This window comes from Anarhichas minor, unplaced genomic scaffold, assembly GCF_050575085.1.
Source record: "Anarhichas minor isolate MPS153535 unplaced genomic scaffold, ASM5057508v1 ptg000040l, whole genome shotgun sequence".
Taxonomy (NCBI): Eukaryota; Metazoa; Chordata; class Actinopteri; order Perciformes; family Anarhichadidae; genus Anarhichas; species Anarhichas minor.
Genome location: NW_027466486.1, coordinates 17,910,450 through 17,931,198, shown reverse-complemented (window position 1 = coordinate 17,931,198; position 20,749 = coordinate 17,910,450). Strand labels below are relative to the sequence as shown.

The following is a 20,749-nucleotide window of genomic DNA, read 5'->3' as shown; positions in this document are numbered from 1 at the left end:
TGCCAATCCCCTTGGGGCTAAGCCCCCCTGTCTTTCAATCCTAGAAACGCCCCTGGGTTAAGCTTTTGTCATGCATTCATTCAATCATGTAGAACCACTGTATGGAGCCTACTGCAGTTTTACAGTATGCTAAATAAAGTGCAGATCTTTTCCTCTGGTAGCAGAACATTTAAGTCCCAAATAATAAACAAATTAGCGGCTCACAAGCGATGCAGCCAAAGGGACGGATCCTCAAAAGAATGGCCATCACCAGAAAGCGAACATGAAAAACTACAATTACCAGAAAGACCCTAAACCCTCTTCCGGTTTACGGTTACCACGGGAGACCGAATGAAGCTACAACTTCTGAGTACTGCAGTCCTCCAACACAAGCAATGAAACGTCGTATTTGAACCGTTTTTCTGTAATACATTTGCTTACGTTTTCAACTATAGACGTAGCGTTAATTTAAGAGGCTACATTTAACGTTACCGTCGTTGGTACTTGGTATCTTAACGTTAACTGTGTCCCATTAGACAATTTACTAGCAAAGCTAAGGGTGTATGCTAACATCGGTCAGACTGAGGCTGAGTGATGTAGCATAGCTAGGTTGAAAAAGTTAGCTCACTCTAGTATTAGTTTGCTAATTAACGTGTGGTTGGTGTCTTTCTATGTTAACTAGTATACCTACGCAGTAAGCAATTCATTTCGGATTGGTAGAGGTCTGTTACGTTAGCACTACCGCCATGTTTATCTACCTCAGCAAGAAGGTGGGTCTGCGCTGCTGCCACCTAACGTTAACTCAACTATCAATACGTTTGTTAAAACATAGAGTGTTGGTTAACAATGTGGTTTGTGTTTCATAGATTGCTATCCCCAACAATATCCATCTAAAATGTGTCTCCTGGAACAAAGATCAAGGCTTCATTGCCTGCGGAGGAGACGATGGTCTCCTCAGAGTGCTCAAGCTAGAAACTCAGACAGGTGAGTTCAGGGGATGGAACTCAGAGCCTGCACAGTCCTAATACCTCTGATTTACAGGCTGGTTATAGCGACCCCAGGCCTAACGACCATAGATGGTGAAAATCTGTACCATATATTAGGAAAATACTAAACACATGCAATACACAATGCAAAGCTGCTTGACATGTGAAGTGCTTTACAGCGTATAACTGTGAGAGGTGTGCTGCATAAAAGAGGAACCCAAACTTAAAATAACTGGAGTATTGTCACTCATTTCATTAGATGAAATCCCTTTCTAGTTTCAAGGTTTGGTAAGACTTGATGATATAAATATATAAACGATGAAAATAAAAATAATTGATGAAAACAGTCAAGTTTATTTGTCACAGTCAAAGCCATTAATCACGTACCCATATGATTTAGATCTGAGGTTTTTTTTAACGACTGCTCTTACAGCGTGTAAGAAAACAATCTGAAAACTTTCATAAGCTTTTTGGCTCTGTTCTGGTGCCTCAGTGTCCAGTCACTGTAAGTAGAAATGGTACCACCTTGTCCACTCCGTGTGTTGGACAGATCCACTGGTATTATGTTATTATGTTGCTAAACAAACACCAACAGTAAAGTGAAAGAAACAATGAAAGCTCTGTGCTGGTTTTACCTCCACACTACTGCTCCAATGCTGTAGACAAGTGCTGGTCTTTCAAAAAGTTGATTGACGATTCCCTCACTGAGAGTTGCTTGGACATTGTTGGGGTTCTGAACCTGATCTCTTTTTCTGCTTTGTCAACAGATGATGCCAAACTTAAAGGTCTTGCTGCACCCAGTAATCTGTCAATGAACCAGACTCTAGAGGGACACAGTGGTAAGTTAAATTCAGCTGTTACCAAATCACGATACTATAGTAACAGGCAGCGTACATATTTAGGTGGTGCAGGGACGTGCAGCGGGCCACTTGAAAAGTATCTTACACTTCATGACTACTACACTTTGCAGGTGCAGTACAAGTGGTCACGTGGAACGAACAGTATGAAAAGCTGACAACCAGTGACCAGAATGGACTCATCATTGTATGGATGCTCTACAAAGGTGTTTACTGCCGTCAAATCAAAAATGCAAGTTGTCTTGTAATGAATTTGGCTTTCACAGTTGTCTGTCTTCCCCCCTTCCGAAGGTGCATGGTACGAGGAGATGATCAACAACCGGAACAAGTCGGTGGTGAGGAGCATGAGCTGGAACGCTGACGGTCAGAAGATCTGCATTGTGTATGAAGATGGAGCGGTCATTGTTGGATCTGTAGATGGTAAAAAAACACATTTACAGTGTTTCTGCTAAAAATCTAACAAATGGCGATCAATCCCAATATTTTTCCATCAAGATTTAGCATAAAGAATTGCTTTATTCAAATACTGAGTATGAACATGCACAGTAGGATTAATGCCCTTTTTGTTGCTGTAGGAAACCGGATTTGGGGGAAGGAGCTAAAGGGAAATCAGCTTGCTCATGTGGCGTGGTCGCCAGACAGCAAGATCCTCCTCTTCGGCATGGCCAACGGGGAAGTGCACATCTATGACAATCAAGGAAACTTCATAGTGAGTGCAGAAGGCTAAGTAAAATAGAAATGTCATTTTAGTGGAACTAGCAGCTTTAGGAAGAGTCTATTATACATTATCAGAGCGCATATTGTTGGCAAATCATTAGCCTGCTTAAGGCTTGAAATGGTGCTATATTATATAATCTTGTTAATGTGAATTTTTGTAAAGCCCCTCTGTGTCAGACTTGGAAAAAGAAAGGTGACTCCTAGTGATATCAAAAACATGCACCAGACAGCCATGCTCACCACTACCAACTCCAATGCTTGCTTAAAGGGAAAATTCACCACCTTTTATGTGGCTGACAATCAGTGTTAATGGTAAATACATGTCAATTTAAGCAATACATTCCCACACTATTGACCCAGAGAGCTGAGCCGGCAGCGCCAACATTTACCAGGATGCATTGCGCACAAGCTTCTGACCCCTGGACGGTCCCTGCCGGCCATGTCCTCCCTGCTGCAGCCTCAGCCTCTCTTTTCGCATTTCCTCAGCCGTGTACTGTCTCGAATAAATACAGCTGAATATCCGAGCCAGCCAAAACACTGTAAAATGCATCCTCTTCCATAACATACTCTGCACGCATATTTTAGACATAGCTAGTTTGCAATACTTGTGAAGAGAAGAAGTAAGTTCTGTTTTTTTAAAACTTTATTCACACATGCGCGCCCCCTGGCTACCCTGAGGTGGAGTCCAGACAATTATTGCTTCAATCGACTACATTTACCATCAACACTGATGTGACAAATGTCCCTTTAAAGCTTCTCTTTGCATCGGGAAAATGTATTCATTAATTTGCCAATTACTAACATGAAAATAATAGAAAATAATAATTTGATGTTGTGTTTCAGATAAAAATGACCATCAGCTGTCTCGCCAATGCGACTGGAGCGATCAGTATCGCAGGTATCCACTGGTATGCAGGAGCTGGCGGTTACGTTGAACCAGACTGTCCATGTCTCGCCATCTGTTTTGACAGTGGGCGATGCCAGGTCATGCGCTATGAGAATGATGAAAGTAAGACCTTCAAAGACTGCAGTGTATACACTTCAATGAAATGTTTACCGATGGTGATGAGCTATGCTGCTGCTCTTTTCTTCAGACCCTGTGTGCATCGACACTCTGATGAATGTGGTCAGTATCCAGTGGAATCATTGTGGCAGTGTCCTGGCGGTAGCAGGTTCCCTCAAAGCCTCAAATTCGGAGAAGGAGTTCAATGTCGTGCAGTTCTACACGCCATTTGGAGAGGTGAGGGTGAAGGTTATGTTACCGTACACAGAGTTTTGTGCAAAAAGACGAGGCATAAGCAGTACACTGCCGTCAGTATCCTATGAGGGACCAAAAAGAAGAATTTACATGGAATGGACTGAGTTGATAATGAATACAATGTCTATTGTGTTTTGTTTCAGTTTTTTGATTTCATTTAAAAGGCCAGTGTGTAGGATTTGGCGGCATTTAGCCAACTGAAGCTGTTCCCATGCGTCCAAGCGTGGGACGCAAGAATGCAAATGGCCCTCTCTAGAGCCAGTGTTTGGTTTGTCCGTTCTGGGCTACTGTAGAAACATGCCGGGGCAACATAGTGAACTCCATGAAGACCACCCACTCCGCATGTAGATATAAACTGCTCATTCTGAAGTAACGAAAATGCAACGATTCTTAGTTTCGAGTTATTATACACTAAAGAAATCATACTCATTAATATTATAATACATTTCTGCCAATGGTTAAATGCTAAACACTGGCCCTTTAAACAGGAAGTACATTTCTCTGTTGTGTTTTTCTACATTGTCGAGCTGTTGAAAATGCAAGTCATGTTGGAAATGTACTCTGAAAGCCAGAAATCTCATCACTTGGCAAAGCAGTTCTTAAGTCATTGAAATTGATTAAAAGTCATCCCTTGCATACCCATGTCCCCTGAGAACCCCAGTGGGGATATAAAAATGCCATGAGACGGGAGAAATTTGAGATTTTGCACTCTTTCTTGTTTACACAGCATCTGAGAACTCTTAAAGTGCCGGGGAAGCAGATGACAGGAGTTGGCTGGGAGGGAGGAGGGCTGCGTATCGGTCTGGCCGTGGACTCCTACATCTACTTTGCCAACATAAGACCCGACTATAAGGTAAATAGCAACACTTGTGGCTTGCTTTTAATTCAAGTTTCAGGAGGGAAAAAAACTGTTTTTGAAGACACTCGTAGATAGAGAAACTTAATATAATACTTCATCTGGCATGAGTACCGTTAAAGCTCTGGCCAGTTGCTCAGGGTACAGATTGCTATCGATAGTTTCACATCATGTTTCCAAATATTCAAAAAGCAGTGACACCTAAATAACTTCACTGCCTGAAAAACCTACAGTACAATTGACCATTTGGGGGGGAAATAACTACTGGACGTCACTTCCAAGTAACAAATATCTACCTAAAGGTTTGTATGAAGAAACATATCTTTTGTTTGATCATATACCTTCCCAGAGTTCAGAATCCCCACACATATGGTGAATCTCACCTGCCCCTTTCTCCTAACAGTGGGGCTACTGCTGCAGCACAGTGGTGTATGCCTACACAAAGCCAGAGCGCCAGGAGTACTGCGTGGTATTCTGGGACACCAAAAACAACGAGAAGTTTGTCAAGTATGTCAAGAGCTTGATGTCCATCACCACCTCAGGGGACTTCTGCATCCTAGCCAGCAAAGCAGATGACACGCACCCTCAGGTACAGACACCTGCGGGTTATTATGAGGCGACTGTGGCTAAGTGGAGAGCAGGGTTCTTCAATCAGAGGATTGGCGGTTTGATCCCCGGCTCTGCTAGTCGTATGTCGATGTGTCCTGGCTTGAGCAAGACACTTAACCCCAAAATTGCTCCCGTAGCTGTGCCTACGGTGTGTGAATGAGTTAGTCTGATAGGCAGGTGTCACTTAGCCCCTTCCTTCAGTGTGTGAATGGGTGAATGATGACAAGTAGTGTGAAAGTGCTTTGAGTGGTCGGAAAGACTAGAAAAGCGCTCTACAAGTACAGTCTATTTACCGTTTATATGTCCTAACATGGCAACAGTGAGAGTAAAGCAACAGGACTTGTAATGATCTATAAAACCTTGCAGGTTGACTTGATACGTGCTGTATGACTCAGACCAGCTTATCCAGATATATTCTCATTTTTACACACAATGGGGAAGACACAGAGTGAGCTGCAATAGTAAGGATCACAAATGTCTCTCTACTGTCTTGCCTCCTGTTTTATTTTTGAATTCATTGCCACACAGGAGGATGCTGAGTTAGAGTCTGGGAGTCATGCAAGGGTAATGTACAATTTAAAACCACACACTCAGAATGAGGACTATTTGTGTTGATAAAGAATCATCAATTGAACTTTAGAATAACTTTGCAGTACTGTGTGTTTTTCAGTATGTCCTGATTCTGTGCAACTCTATTGGGACTCCACTGGACTCGAAATACATTGACATTGGTGAGTTTATACAGTAAAGAAACACATTCAAAAATGAGAATTTTCTCACACAAACAAGCCATGTGCCCTGTGAGCTCGCATGCAGTGGGCACACAGAGGAGAACTTGGTAGTAATCTTCTTGTGGCCCAACAGTGGGCTGATCAAAGTCCTAATCTGCCATACGGTCTGAGTATTTCTTCCAGCCAACGTGAGACATCGCACCCCGTCTATAGAGAAACGGTGGATGGCGTTCTGCCACCTGCTGCCCACAGTTCCATCTTTCATGGGCCCACAGCATCCTATAGCAAACAGACTGTTCGCATCGAGCGTCTTCATATCTCACAAATATTCAGCATTCTGTCTCTGCTGCAAGTGTCCGAATGTTTTTCTGAGCTCAGGCCTGTGGCCAAGACGGTTCAAAGTCTGCAGATTTGAAAGGCTTAGTGGGACTGAATGGGCTTCAGATTGAGCACCTAGGTAAATAATAATAACCTGTGTGGGCCTTCTGGAGGTGTCTCCTTCTCCTTGTGGCCTCATAATGGATTTTTTGTTTGTTTGTGTGTATCTGTTTAAGAACACTTTGCTTTATCTACTTGTATTCATCCACACTTAAAACATGCAGAGCTTTTCCTTGTTCAAAGTCACAGAAAAACCGATTTACAAACATTAATTGCCAGTTTTTTTCAGTGTACTTTGGCATAGTTCATTGCAAGAGAATGAATTATGTTTTATGCAACTTTATACCACCCAAATAAAATGTGAATACCTAATTACTGTTTGTGAATAGCTGCTGAAACTGTATGGAGTAACAAGAGCAAACTACAAATGTAGAAATGCTCTTAGATTGTGACATCGGTACGCATTTGTAATGTGATGCCAGAAGCTGGGCTCACACAAGATCCACCAAATGACATTACAAAAAGAAGTGCTTACAATTGATTTACTTGTGCCCAAATTACATAATTGTATACACACTCGACGTTGATCCTCATCTTTCTCACTACGTCTGTCACTTGTCTACTTGGTCAGATCCGCTGTTTGTCACCATGACCAAGACGCACGTGATCGCCGCATCCAAAGAGGCTTTCTACTTGTGGCAGTACAGAGTGGCAAAGAAATTAACTGCCCTGGAGATCAACCAAGTGACCAGAACTAAGAAGGAGGGAAGAGAGAGGTGAGGTGTCTTTTTTTCAGGCATTGCCCTAACATTTACAGTACAGTGGAGCAGCATCTACACTGAATAGAACGGCCATGTCAGAACTTGCAGTACACATCAAGCAGATCATGGAAAGTTACAGGGAGCCAAGATTAAGCACAAAGCTCTATTCTGTGAGTCAGTGGATGAAACCTTGGGTTCACTGGCTCCCTGTTTCAGTGTTTGTATTTACTGACAGCGCCATGAAGAGGATCCATTCATCTGAATCAAAGGCCACTGAGGTTCCAGACAGGCTGGGCATGACCTAATGTTCTGCCAGGGCTATCCTAGCACCTGGACAACAGTTCACCTCAGTGGAAAGGGCAACAGTCTGTCAGCCTCGCTGGCTCTTTCTCATGTGTTCTCACTTCCTGCCTCTCAAGGGTCTATCACATTGACAGCAGTCCATCTGCAGCCAGCGACAGCAGTCCAGATTTTGCAAAAGCCTTCACAGTAAGAGACATTTTCACCTCTCAGGTCGCACAGGTTTTTGTAACGTCCAGGTTGAAGCACAAAATCAGTAAATAACTCTGCAGACACTTCTGAGCCATTTTTAGAACAGTATACTGTGAAACTAATACATTGCATTTTAATTTAGTCTCTCCAACTACTGTATGTGAAACCCTTTTTTGTCTAATCAAAAGAAAACCTTTGTCGCTGAGTTCAGTTCACCTAAACTGTCTCGAGCCTTACTTTTGAAATGTTAACATTTTTGTAAAAATGTTAACATTTTGGTAAACATTTATACTCTTTTTCCGTTTCAGGCAACTCGAGATCCCATTTGTTGTATTACAGCAACAGATAAAACCCTGATAGTGGTATGTACAGCTCTGTTTCAATTCAACAGTTCTGAATCATGCAATGAAAGTAAAACATTGAGTGTTTGGGTGCATGTGTGCTCTTCAGGGCCGAGAGTCTGGTACCATCCATAGATTCAGCCTCCCAAATGTTGTTCTCATCCACAAATACACTTTGAACAACAGAGCCTTCTATCTGTCCTTGAACTGCAACTCCAGGCAAGCGTTGATTGGTGTTATGCATATTAAACTTGTTGCTGTACAGATCTATATTATTAACCAGCTCAAACACAGTTTTCATAAACATTTAATCATTTTTTTTCTATTTAGCCGTCTGGCCATAATCGACATTGCAGGCGTTCTGACTCTGTTGGACCTGGAAGTCCGTGGCTCCTCAGGCGACGGCACAGGAAACCAGGCGTCTGCAGGAGATCCATCCAAGTTTGAGCGTAAGGATGTTTGGGACATGAAGTGGGCGCATGACAATCCTGACCTCTTTGCCATGATGGAGAAGACCAGGATGTATGTGTTCAGGAACCTAGACCCAGAGGTGAGTACTCGGGTGTTTGTGTGATGGTCAGCTGCATTGTCTTGCATTGTTGTGGAAAAAAACATTTAGCAACTGTTGCCATCATGTATTATTATTCTTTTTTTAACAGGAACCCATCCAAACGTCTGGCTACATTTGCAACTTCGAAGACCTGGAAATCAAATCTGTCCTGCTTGATGAAATCATGAAGGTACACCTTTGATATGGCCCATGAAAGTCCCAACACAATCATGTTGGAATCTGAAACATAACCATTTATGCTCATATCAAGATACTTACCGTATTGGCTATTAAAGGAATGCTTCACACACACAATGACTGTTTGTATATCAGCTACTCACTGCGTGTTTCCTTAAATTCTAGAAGAAAACTTGTCTCGTATCAGCCGATCCAAAAGCAACATGCATGTATGATATTTAATATTCAAGCTGAAACCTTTACATGGAAGCAAATGAGAAATAAAACAGAGTTGATCGCTTTATCCATTCGTACGCTCACTACTTCAGTACAACACATGCATTCTCGCTAAAATCAATTTAAAACTCTCGGACTAGCACAGAAAAGTAGTACGTTTAAATGATACGATTTTAGCGAAGACCCGCCCCCTCCGTTTACTTCAACTCATCAAGACCTTTCTCCGTTTTTTGGTTCTGTTTACTGTGGATGCATGAGAGAAAAACAAAGTTTTCTTCAAGAATTCAAGGCAATACAGTGTGAGATAAACAAATGGTCATTTTGTGTGAAGTATTCCTTAAAATATCCTAAAACGGATGGATTTACAATTGTTTAGACTTAATACTGACTTGTCTTGATGTTATCTGTTGACTCATGTGGTAACAGCTGATTACAAAATGATGTGAATTGGGCCCTTTGTAGTGTTAGCAGAGGCTTTCCTCATAACTATTTTGTTGTACCTTGAACGTGCTGAACGGCGCAGTTTGCACTTGTTGATTTCCTTAAACACTCGGTCGTGGTATCTTGCTCCACAGGATCCAGAGAGGCCAAACAAAGACAACCTCATCAACTTTGAAATCCGCTCCCTAAGAGACAGTCGTGCATTGATTGAAAAAGTGGGGATTGAAGATGCCTCGCAGTTCATTGAAGACAATCCTCACCCAAGACTCTGGTAAATGCAACATTTCTATCTAGTACAATGATAACAACAAAAAAAGGTTTGGTTGAAACAGTTTTAATCTCATCAATCTGACGCATTTCAAGAAAAACAAACAGATTTTGAATAAATTGGAAGAGAGGCTTTGAAGCACAGGATTAATGAGCTTTGGTCTCCCACATAAAAAGGCAGAACACCGAGTTTTACTGGACCCCTCTGGTGTGTGTGTGTGTGTGTGTGTGTGTGTGTGTGTGTGTGTGTGTGTGTGTGTGTGTGTGTGTGTGTGTGTGTGTGTGTGTGTGTGTGTGTGTGTGTGTGTGTGTGTGTGTGTGTGTGAGGTGTGGCGTGGCAGCCGCCTGATGTCCCTTTACAAGTGATTTAATCAAAGTAAACACGGGAAATAGTGATACAAAGTAGCAAAATCAGTTCTCAAAAATGAATCCTAAATTGTCTGATCGAGAGTTGTTTGAGCTTCGTTGCCAGGTCAAATTAGCACCGATTAATAGCTGCTGTCACTGCTGTCTTTCATCGGAGCATATATACCCTATGCCGGTTTGGGAGGATTGCTGCTGAGTATGAGAGATTTATGGTAAATCTTGTGAAGCAGCAGTGTGATCGCTGCAGCTTATGTGTGTTCTCTGGCTAGTGTGTCACTTCTTACAGCATCCCTCGAAATCTGGCAACATCAAAAGAGTTCTACGAGTCATTTCCAGTCTGTGACTCGAGGAAACCTTTTTTAGAGTTCTACAGTTGTAGAGTCATGAGATTGTCACAGACTAATTGATTACAGACAAAAATTCTTAGTCACGGCTTGACTTCATACAGCCTGATAACATAGCATAGCATCCTAGCAATAGGATTTATGCATACACATCATGCCATGCAGCCCTACTAATGATAGTAGCTTACCGCCCCCCCTATCTCCGTGATGAATGTGCCAGGCGTCTTCTGGCTGAGGCGGCCCTCCAGAAGCTGGATCTGAAGACGGCCGAACAGGCCTTCGTCCGTTGCAAAGACTACCAGGGCATCGAGTTCGTCAAGCGGCTGGGCAACCTACAGAGCGAGCCCATGAAGCAGGCGGAGGTGGCGGCTTACTTCAGCAGGTTTGAGGAAGCTGAGCGGATGTACCTGGATATGGACCGCAGGTACTTGGCTGTATTTGTTGGTGCATATTTGATGGGGACCTCCACTGATTGATTTAGTTCTTGTTTAGTTTAGTTTTGTTTGTCATTTTTAATGTCAGCGTTACATCATGCCACCGTTTCTCTCGGCCTGACGACAGTTGATTTATTTCTCGCAGGGACCTTGCCATCAGCCTCAGGATCAAGCTGGGAGACTGGTTCAGGGTGCTCCAGCTGCTCAAAACCGGCTCTGGGGACTGTGATGATACTCTGCTGGAACAGGCGTACAATGCAATCGGAGACTACTTTGCTGACAGACAGAAGTGGTATTGAAATTTAATTTACCCTTTCTTTCTCCGGTGGTATTATAAATGACAATAACAAGATTCCATAATTTAAGGGATAGTTTGAGAAACAGACAGGAGTACCAGCACAGGAGCCAAGCAATGTACTGCTGTGGTCGTATTTTAGACACTAAAAGAAGGCTTATCTAAAAAGCTGGTGCCCCATGTACCAAGGCTAAGTCCTTACTGCAGCGGCCAGGGTTTGAACCCGACCTGCAACCCTTTGCCTGTCTTCCCCTCTGTTCCCCCCTCTCCTGACTATCAAATCAAGGCCAGAAGGCCAAAAAGATAATCTTTTAAAAAAGTGTCTGCTATATTTAGAATATTCTCCCCACTTTACCTTGCTGTCAGACAGCTCTTTCCAACAGGAAACTGAGGCCGTGTCCGTCTATGCTCTCCTCAATGCCAACAATGCGAGGCGTCATTAGTCTGAGATAGTTAAATCAAGTGGGAACCTTCCAAAGTTAAACAATTAAGTGCGACATTGGGGGGGAAAGAAGAACAGGGACGTTGTACTAAGAAGACTATAACTTTATGTGATTTATCTAACAGCAAATGCTGAAGCTTCATGTGATCTTCAGTTGAGCTTTAGAATGCATTCTTGCACAGATCGATGACTCTGTTCCCCCCCCATCACTAGGATGGGACCTCCTCACAGCACGTATTGACACTAGGAATTATTAGAGCGACCTTTCAGTGCATTTAAGATGTAAACCTGTACTGAAACATCAGAGGAAACTTTGCTCCACTTCAGGTTTTAAATCTAAATCCTTACTGTGTCGAAGGGTCAATGCAGTGCAGTACTACCTTCAGGGTCGTAACCAGGAGAGGCTGGCGGAATGCTACTACATGTTAGAGGACTATGACGGCCTTGAAAAGCTGACCGCTGTGCTTCCAGAGAATCATCAGCTTTTACCGGTGAGCCGAAGGTTCCGATGTCTTTGATATTTCTCTTTGGGCTTCACGTAGAGGCTTCAGACATCAACGACTCTGAATCCTTCAAAAAACCAAACACTCTATTGTCTCCATCTCTGTGTTTTAGGATATTGGGCAAATGTTTGCCACTGTGGGCATGTGTGAACAAGCTGTGACGGCCTACCTTAAGTGCAACCAGCCCAAAGCTGCCGTTGACACCTGCGTCCATCTGAACCAGGTGAGAGACGGACAGAGAACCTGTGGCGCCAGAGTTTGTAGTAAAGACAGCTTTGTAGTAGTCACTGTGGCAGCTGCTGTCCTCCCACCCCCACCCTCCTCCTGAGGGATATTTAGCCTTCCAGTGTGAATGCTGCTCTCCAGCTTTGCTCTTCCAATGTCAATTTTAACATCTAGCTCAAGATGGTTTGGACAAAGGGAAGAACTTTCTTTACATACATACCGTATTTTCCGCACTATAAGGCGCACTTAAAAGCCTTTAATTTTCTCAAAAAACGACAGTGCGCCTTGTAATCCGGAGCGCCTTATATATGGATCAATTGGTTAATTGGTTGATCCATACTGGTTGTACACGGCGCTCTGTCAAAATGTTTCAGTACGACTGGTAAACTACAAAGCCGCACCGCGGTAAACACCGGTACTGTGCTTACTCCTAGTCCAACACCACTTGTGTGTATAAAGACCCCAAAATGGCACCTTTCAAGAGACACGCTTACGACGCTATTCTATTCTATGCGCCTTATAATCCGGTGCGCCCTATATATAAAAACAGTTCTAAAATAGGCCATTCATTGAAGGTGCGCCTTATAATCCGGTGCGCTTTATAGTGCGGAAAATACGGTAATTAAGCTGCAGCTGTTTTACTTAGTAACAACAGCTGGCTTTATGTTAAAGCATGTTTCATTTGTGCTGTAATTATATACTATGACTATTATGAGTCATTTCCATTTACCGGGAGCCACATTTTGTCTGTTTTTTATAAAAATAAAAAAAAACTGATTTTCACTGAACTTCAATTCAGTGTTGCATTCATAGCACTGACTTTTCTGACTATTAATTTAGATTCGTCTGAAAAAATGCCATATTTAAAAAGCTACAGGCAAAAGTAATGATGTGGTCATTTTGAATGAACGTTGTCATTCTCTCACAGTGGAACAAAGCAGTGGAACTAGCCAGGACCCACAACATGAAGGAGATCAAATCTCTTCTTTCCAAATATGCGTCGCATCTTCTTGAGAAGAATAAAACCCTCGAGGCAGTGGAGCTGTATCGGAAAGCCCACCATTTTCTGGATGCAGCCAAACTCTTGTTCAAGGTTAGGCTTATGTTTTCATGTTCATTGATTCTGAGTAGCTTCATGAAAAGTGTTTTCTGGGACTTCCACATTCAGACACAGAGATCTAACTCTCTTAGAGCTAACTGGTTATTGTTCTTTTCTTCAGCTTCCATCAGCCCCCTTGGAGCAGCATTTTAAGGGTTAATAATTTCAATAACGATGAATCACATCTTGAATCAGGATACTAGGCAATTTGATAACTGAGGGAAAGATTATTCTGTAATATACGCATTCTATTCTGATATGTAGCTGACTAATTGCTGGAATAGCTTGTTTGTGGGCATGGACTTAAATCCCTTCTGTTACAGATAGCGGATGAGGAGGCGGAGAAAGGGACCCGACCACTGCGGGTGAAGAAGCTCTACGTGCTGGCAGCACGACTCGTTGAAAATTACCACGAGCAGGTGAAGACTTCACAGCAGAGCAAAGCCAAAGGGAAGACGTCTGAGGTAATATCTCAATACTAATACATGATTACGTGTATATACTATGAATCTATTTCTCTTGTACAAAAGCTTTGAAATATCACTAAACTGTAATTAGGCGACATCTGCGCTCGCCGGGCTGCTCGAGGAGGATGCAACCTCTTCAGACAATCATATTGTGGACAACGCCTGGCGTGGAGCGGAGGCGTATCACTTCTTTCTGCTTGCCCAGAGGCAGCTGTATGAAGGCTACATGGAGAACGCCATGCGCACAGGTACCGAGTCACACAGGACACTTCACCGTATGATGTAATTATGACTCAATATTTTCCACAATGACTCAAAGACAGGAGTAGAGTTTGTGAGCTATTATTTAGTTTATGTAGGGCGTTCTCTCTTTTTAGACTGTTACGTAGAAAACCACATTTAAGTATTGCCCTCTGACTCTAACCCTTCACTGCTTCTCCATCATTAAAGCACTTCACCTGCGTGAGTATGAGGACATCATCCCGGCGGTGGAGATCTACTCTCTGCTCGCCGTCTGCGCCGCAGCCAACAGGGCCTTCGGCACGTGCTCACAGGCCTTCATCAAGCTGGAGTCCCTAGAGAGCCTGGACCTCGAGCAGCGGCAGCTTTATGAGGACTTGTCCCTGGAGATCTTCACCAAGCACACCCCAAAGGACAGCCACGTGATAGAGCTGGCCGGATCATCAGAGGGGTGAGGGCACCGAAGGGTGCACATCTAACTCTGGCTCCGAACGCTGACGGGAGACTAGCTTCCTAAACTGTATGGCTGCAAAATGACATTGTTATATTATTTATAAGTCATTATGTTGCCAGTTTTTCCGTCTTACACAGATTTGGACAATTACATTAATGCTTTTTTTATGTCATTATGCTCTATGGTAAAGTCTGCTTAGCTCAGATTCACAGATTACCACGAGAAGTAGAGACATAATAAAGACATGATGAATTTGTCTGAATCTACATTGAGAGGAACAACAGTAATTGGCTTGTGGCTCCGACTGTGAGCTTTACGGCACCCAACAGGCAAATGACTATTGAAGATGTTTCAATTCACAATCGATGCGTCATCTGATCGACTCTTTGGACCCGCCTTTATAGAGACCACCTTTCAAACCAGATCAAAGGTATAAACGACCGGTGGCTGATTGATCAGAACACAGAATAATTAGTGATAAATATATAAATTGCACGTCAATTAAAATTCAAACCATCTATCTCTGTGAGCCTATCCACATGGAATCCAAAAACTTTTTTCCCGCAGCTGTTTTGATTTTTGCGGATTGAAATGCATAATTAAAAACAATCCAACCAGTAAGATAATGACTTCTGCTCACACAATCAATAGATTTTCTCTGATGTCGATGTCATAGTTCTGTTCATACTGTGACGTTCTCTATGGCCGTACTAATTGTACTGGTCTCTCCTTTTTAGGGCGGAAGGGAAATTGCCCACCTGCATTGTGACGGGTCTACCGATCCAGGAGCACCAGTTCTGGATGTGCAGTGTGTGTAAACACTGCGTCCTGTGGAAGGAGATCCGCAAATATAACTGCTGCCCACTGTGTCACACTCCTGTAGCTTGAAGCTTGGTTTTCACATCTCAAAGCATTGTGCTGTACTTTGACCTGCATATGTTATATATTTGTTTGAGTCTGTGAAGCACATGAACCGAAATCATTTACTTGCAGAAATAGCTGCTTTTCAACTTGATGCTTTAAGTTCCCCAACTGAAACATTCCATAATAAGTTGTGTCCAGTCAAAACTTATATTTATACTTATATATTAAGAAAATATATGTTGCACGAGCTTCAATTTATACGTCTTAAATAATCCGTTTTTTGTAGTTAAATGTGTTTTTTTACCTTTTTAAAATGTTGTAAAATACTTGAATATACATAACTGCTTTGTGTACTATTTTTATATGAAAGTGAACGGTGAATAAACTGTCACTTTAATACAATCATTTACCATGTATTTTGCTGACCTTTTTAATGTCATGGTACATTCCTGATCACTGCACATGATGTGGAAGCGACTCAAGACAGAAGGCTTCCCAACCTAGTCCTTGTGGAAACTAGCAATCAATGCCCACAGCACCAGTGGTGTTCACTGAGAACTCCACTGCACTGAATAGTGCCCAACTAATTGTCCAACCAGATGACCTGGACCCGGAGCCCAACATTGATTGCATGGTTAGTATTTCAGACAACACGAATGTTTGCTGCGAACGACATTAATGAATGTAATGCAAAACCAAATCCTCGTGGCTCTACTGTCCTGAAGCTCTCGCCTCAGTGATCCATGTTGACCTGCTTCTGATAGTCTTCTCCTGCCATCATGCTGTCAGTAAAGGAGTAGCATGCACCATCATAAGCAGTCATCGTATGAACGTTATTTTTCAATTTGTCTCGTCTGACTCAGTGTTCTGTTTAGCATATTTCAATCCTTGTGCCCCAAAAGGGAGATTCTTGTCTTTTGAATTTTTGAATTTGTCGATCATTTTTGGCTGTGTCATGCCAAATTGTGGGCTGTATGAATTGGCATGGCGTTCAACCTCAGTTGCAAAAATAAGTAGCCAAAATTCAAAAATGGCACTATTAAAACCACAATGTTTGATTGCACAGCCATTACAGTATGAAGTCGTGCATATTGTTTTCCACCGAGGGTAAATACGTGCTATTTTCATAGTGTCCTGCACACAAAAATATAGATGCATTAAAAAAACAATGTTGTTGCTAAGCAAAAAAAAAAGATTTACAGAAAATAATTCAATTATCAACAGTGTTATTATGTTAACAAACTGGCACTCAAAGAAAATTAATATTTGCTAATTATGATCATGACTCATTGAAATGTTTAACTCGTGAAAGTGAAAAATAATATATCATTTTATTGCAGTTTTCAGAGCAACTTTTATTTTTCGGTGAGGCGCAGGGTTAGGGCTCTGTAATGTAGTTCTGCCCTGCAGGAGGAGATCATAGCACAGAGTGGTTTGTTGTGCCACTGCAGCTCGATTTGTCCTCATTATTACTAACATTGACTAATAATGAATTACTCAATCTTGGCTGGGCCCCGTCGTTTTTTAAATGACACTTGAATAAGGAGTTGCCATTTTATCCCCATGATTTCCAACATTACGACATCACACTGGTATCTTCAATTCATCTGAGTGATTCCTTACATTACACACTGTGTATGAGATCTCCTGCACTCCTCCCTCTGCTGCTGGGTCACCAAACATCCAATGATCAGTCGGCAAATGGTGATAAACTGAACCCAATCTGTCTTATTCTATTGTATTTATTTGCAACCAAATGTTTAGACAGTGCTTTTCAATCCCCCCGGACTGTATTCTATTACTTTAGCAGTTTATTTTCCAAAAAGTATTCACAATATGATGAAAACAAAATGAGGAACAGAGGTCAGCCCTTAAAGAAGGATGCGAGCACTTATCGCCCTAAAGAGACATCAAATATTTACAGTGATAAATCAGACACACCTTTAATGAGCTGGCGCACTCAGGACACCGGTAGCACGTTACGCATTAAAGTTTAGAGTCGTATAAAAACAGCCTATTAGTGGGGATCGCGGTGTCAACCATAGTGATCAACTGTGGTGATAGGAGGTGCGCTCCGCCCCGTGCTGGGATCACAAACACCTCACCACTGCAACCGGCCACTCCGGGCTGAGCTCTACAAGATGTCTGCGCCGCCGGAGGAACAGCTCACGGACAGGTATGCTGCTGGATCAACTCCATCCAGTTTATAAATTCATGTAGGAGATATTAGCCCCTTGCCGTGACCGTTGACATGGTTTGTCGTATTATTTTGCGCACGAATATTTGGTGCAACAATTCCCAATGTCCATGTAAAAGTCTGTTTTATTTCACTTTACGCTTTTCAATTGCATGTGATGATTTTGGTTCTAAAACGCTACTAACTTTTCTTGCTGCAGAAATGTGTCAAATCTGACCCTGGTTTGCCATTTCACTGCTATTTGAAACGCAGTAACGCAATACAAGCGAGACAGCAGGTATTGATGACTGTTGACGGGTTCCAAGTCGATGATTTTGTAGGTAAAATGTTCACCACACTTGGTGTCATAAATACACTAATGCTGCACCAATATTATAATTCGATCAGCACCAGTTTTGTAGTTTGAGTCATTGACAGCCTATACATTCAGTTTAATGAGCCAGTTGTGTTTATGTTAAGAATTGTTTCTGTTTTTGACCCATCCAACATTTAAAAAAAATGTAATTTATGTTCATTGCATGCAAATGCATTGTGCAGAGCACTGTCATGATGTGTAACACAAAGAGAAATGTGAACATATATAGTTTAATTCCTGATGGAGACCTTTTATCTCTGGACTGTAAATAAACAGCAACTGATGCTGCCATACAAGCATTCCATGATACAGTGCCTCAGTAACTTATATGCAACTTTAAGCTTGACTGCTCTGCTGTAAGGCACATCGCTGTGATCAAATGACAAACAAGAAAGTGCAAGGTATTCTAACCTCAGTGTTTTTGTGTGCAGGCAACAAAGCGTCTGAGAATTCTTGCCAGGAAAAGCCGAACGCAATAATCATGATGTATGGACAGGTCCTGCATCCGCAGTGCCCTGACGACTGCTTTATTAATGTCAATGTCGGCGGTTTCAAACAGCGAATGGAGCACGACGTCCTGAAGCGATTCCCACAGACGCGTCTGGGTCGCCTCCTGTGTTGCAGCTCCGACGAAGCAGTCCTGGAGCTCTGCGATGACTTCAGTCCCTCTGAAATGGAGTACTATTTCGACCGCAGTCCGCGTTTCTTCTGCTACGTTCTCAACTTTTACCTCACGGGCAAAATCCACCTGGTGGACGGGTTGTGCGTGGTCTCATTTTTTCAAGAGATTGAGTATTGGGGCATCAAGGAGCGGCACCTGGACTTCTGCTGCAGCAACAAGTTCCATGAACTGATGAAGCGTGCAGAAGACAAGTGCTGGGATCAGGGGAGCGATGAACTGCAGCGCCACAGCTTTGACTCATCTACGGAGGAGCTGCCGGCTTCGGGAGACGACGTAGACATGTTTGAAGTCTCCTGGTGTGCAAATGTCCGCAGGAACATCTGGATTCGTCTTGAGGATCCAGGCTACTCCACTTCAGCCAAAGTGATGGCTGTAGCATCCCTAAGTGTGGTCATCGTCTCCATTGTCGCCATGTGCGTCCACAGCATGCCGGACTACCATCAAGTGGATCTCAATGAGAAGGAGATTGAAAACCCAGTGCTGACTTTCTTTGAGATCATCTGTGTTCTGTACTTCTCCGTCGAGTTTGTTCTCCGTCTGGCTGTTGCACCATCAGCCAGGAAGTTCTTGTGTGGCCCTCTCAATATGATCGACTTATTGTCAATTATGCCCTTCTATGTCACTATAGCCTGTGATATAATGGACGAAGGTGAGAACCCAAGCTTGGAGAATATCGGCAAAGTGGTGCAGATCTTGAGGTTGATGCGAGTGTTTCGCATCCTAAAACTGGCTCGCCACTCGGCTGGCCTCCGCTCTCTTGGCGCCACACTGCGCAACAGCTCCAGCGAAGTGGGGCAGCTGGTGCTCTTCTTGTCCATGGGCATTTCAATGTTTTCCGCTCTCATTTACTTTGTGGAGAAAGAATCTGCAGACGATGCCTATTGGCTGGTGGTGGGCCACCATTAGCATGACTACAGTGGGCTACGGGGACACCTTCCCCGTTACGCTAGCTGGGAAGCTGATAGGAACCCTGTGCATCCTCTGTGGGCTGCTGATGGTGGCTCTGCCTGTTACTAACATCTTCAATAAATTCTCCACATTCTACGAGCGGCAAAGACATATTGATCTCAGACGAAGCAATAACTGAACCCTCTCCAGCGAGTATAGGAGTATTCGAAAGAGTTCCAGCATGCAATGTCAAAACGTTTAACCCCACAAACTCCTTTATCACCCACAATTTGTGAGAAGTTTTAAAAGAAGCTGTGACCAGACACAAGAGCAGGGAAAAGGGATTGGCTGCACAATGTACCGCGATGAACCTGTCTAAAATAAATGGGTGCTTAGCATTCAAAGGTCAAGGATGTGAAATATGTTCATGGCTTAAAGGAATAGTTCCTCATCAAGAGATGACCTCCACGTCTGAAAAGTGAAGCCAAAGCAGAAGTGCCTTGAACTATTATTCTTTGTAATGGCCAGCCAACCAATCATCTGGTTGCAATAAGAAGTCTGATTGTATAGAAGTCTATGAGAAAATGACTCTACTTCTCTCTTGATTTATTACCTCAGTAAACATTGTAAACATGAGTTTATGATCTCAATCTCTAGTTTCAAGTCTTCTTCAATACAGCATGATGTTCATTTAGTAAATTATGGTCCATTTAGAGTCAAACAGACCATAAAGCAGGGGATGCTTTGGGCGGGTAGCTACCACGGTGTTGTCCGGTCTGGGAGTTGTCTGTTGTCTGTCCATTTTTGGTCGACTAAAAATGTCATATTCAGCATTCTGTTGTACTTAGCTCCACCCTCTCATGTCACTCCTGGTTCCCCAAAAAACAAGATGGCGACAACTAAAATGGCAAACTCGAAGCTAACCTGGCTTTGTCCAAACGCAACAAAATCCAACTGCCAGCATGAACTATTTCTTAGCCAACAGAAACTCCCGGAAGTTACTGGACCTTGCCAAGAAATAGTCCGACACATATCCCCAGTAACACAGCGTACTAGTGCAATAGTAGTAGTTCAGATTAGTAGAATTTGTTCCGATTAAACAAAGAAGTAACATGTCAATTAGTAAGCTTTAGATGTGCTGGTAGGTAGATGTTGTTACCTGGACAGAGCCTGGCTGTCTGCTTGGCTCCAGATACGTACATAGTTATATACATTAACTCATCTAACTCTAGCCAACAACGCAAAGCATTTCCAAAA

The 20,749-nt window shown here is 42.8% G+C and overlaps 2 protein-coding genes across 2 annotated transcripts; both read left to right on the top strand.

Annotated features, from left to right (window-relative positions):
• Window positions 1–380: 380 nt before the first annotated feature.
• wdr35 (WD repeat domain 35) lies at window positions 381–15,816 on the top strand. Its single transcript, XM_076108027.1, has 28 exons — window positions 381–749; window positions 846–963; window positions 1,733–1,804; window positions 1,936–2,028; window positions 2,114–2,242; window positions 2,398–2,531; window positions 3,383–3,548; window positions 3,634–3,779; window positions 4,525–4,650; window positions 5,057–5,242; window positions 5,791–5,826; window positions 5,933–5,993; window positions 7,003–7,147; window positions 7,552–7,621; window positions 7,933–7,986; window positions 8,075–8,184; window positions 8,296–8,515; window positions 8,625–8,705; window positions 9,505–9,641; window positions 10,568–10,771; window positions 10,927–11,073; window positions 11,877–12,009; window positions 12,134–12,244; window positions 13,175–13,339; window positions 13,669–13,809; window positions 13,904–14,060; window positions 14,263–14,503; window positions 15,244–15,816. Exons 1-28 carry the CDS (start codon window positions 726–728, stop codon window positions 15,392–15,394), a joined length of 3,558 nt encoding a protein of 1,185 aa, XP_075964142.1. The 5' UTR covers window positions 381–725; the 3' UTR covers window positions 15,395–15,816.
• Window positions 15,817–18,403: 2,587 nt separating this feature from the next.
• On the top strand, window positions 18,404–19,691 carry LOC142968333 (delayed-rectifier potassium channel regulatory subunit KCNS3-like). Its single transcript, XM_076108152.1, is given in 2 exon segments — window positions 18,404–19,467; window positions 19,469–19,691. Coding segments are annotated over 2 exon segments (1,287 nt in total).
• The last annotated feature ends 1,058 nt before the right edge of the window (window positions 19,692–20,749 follow it).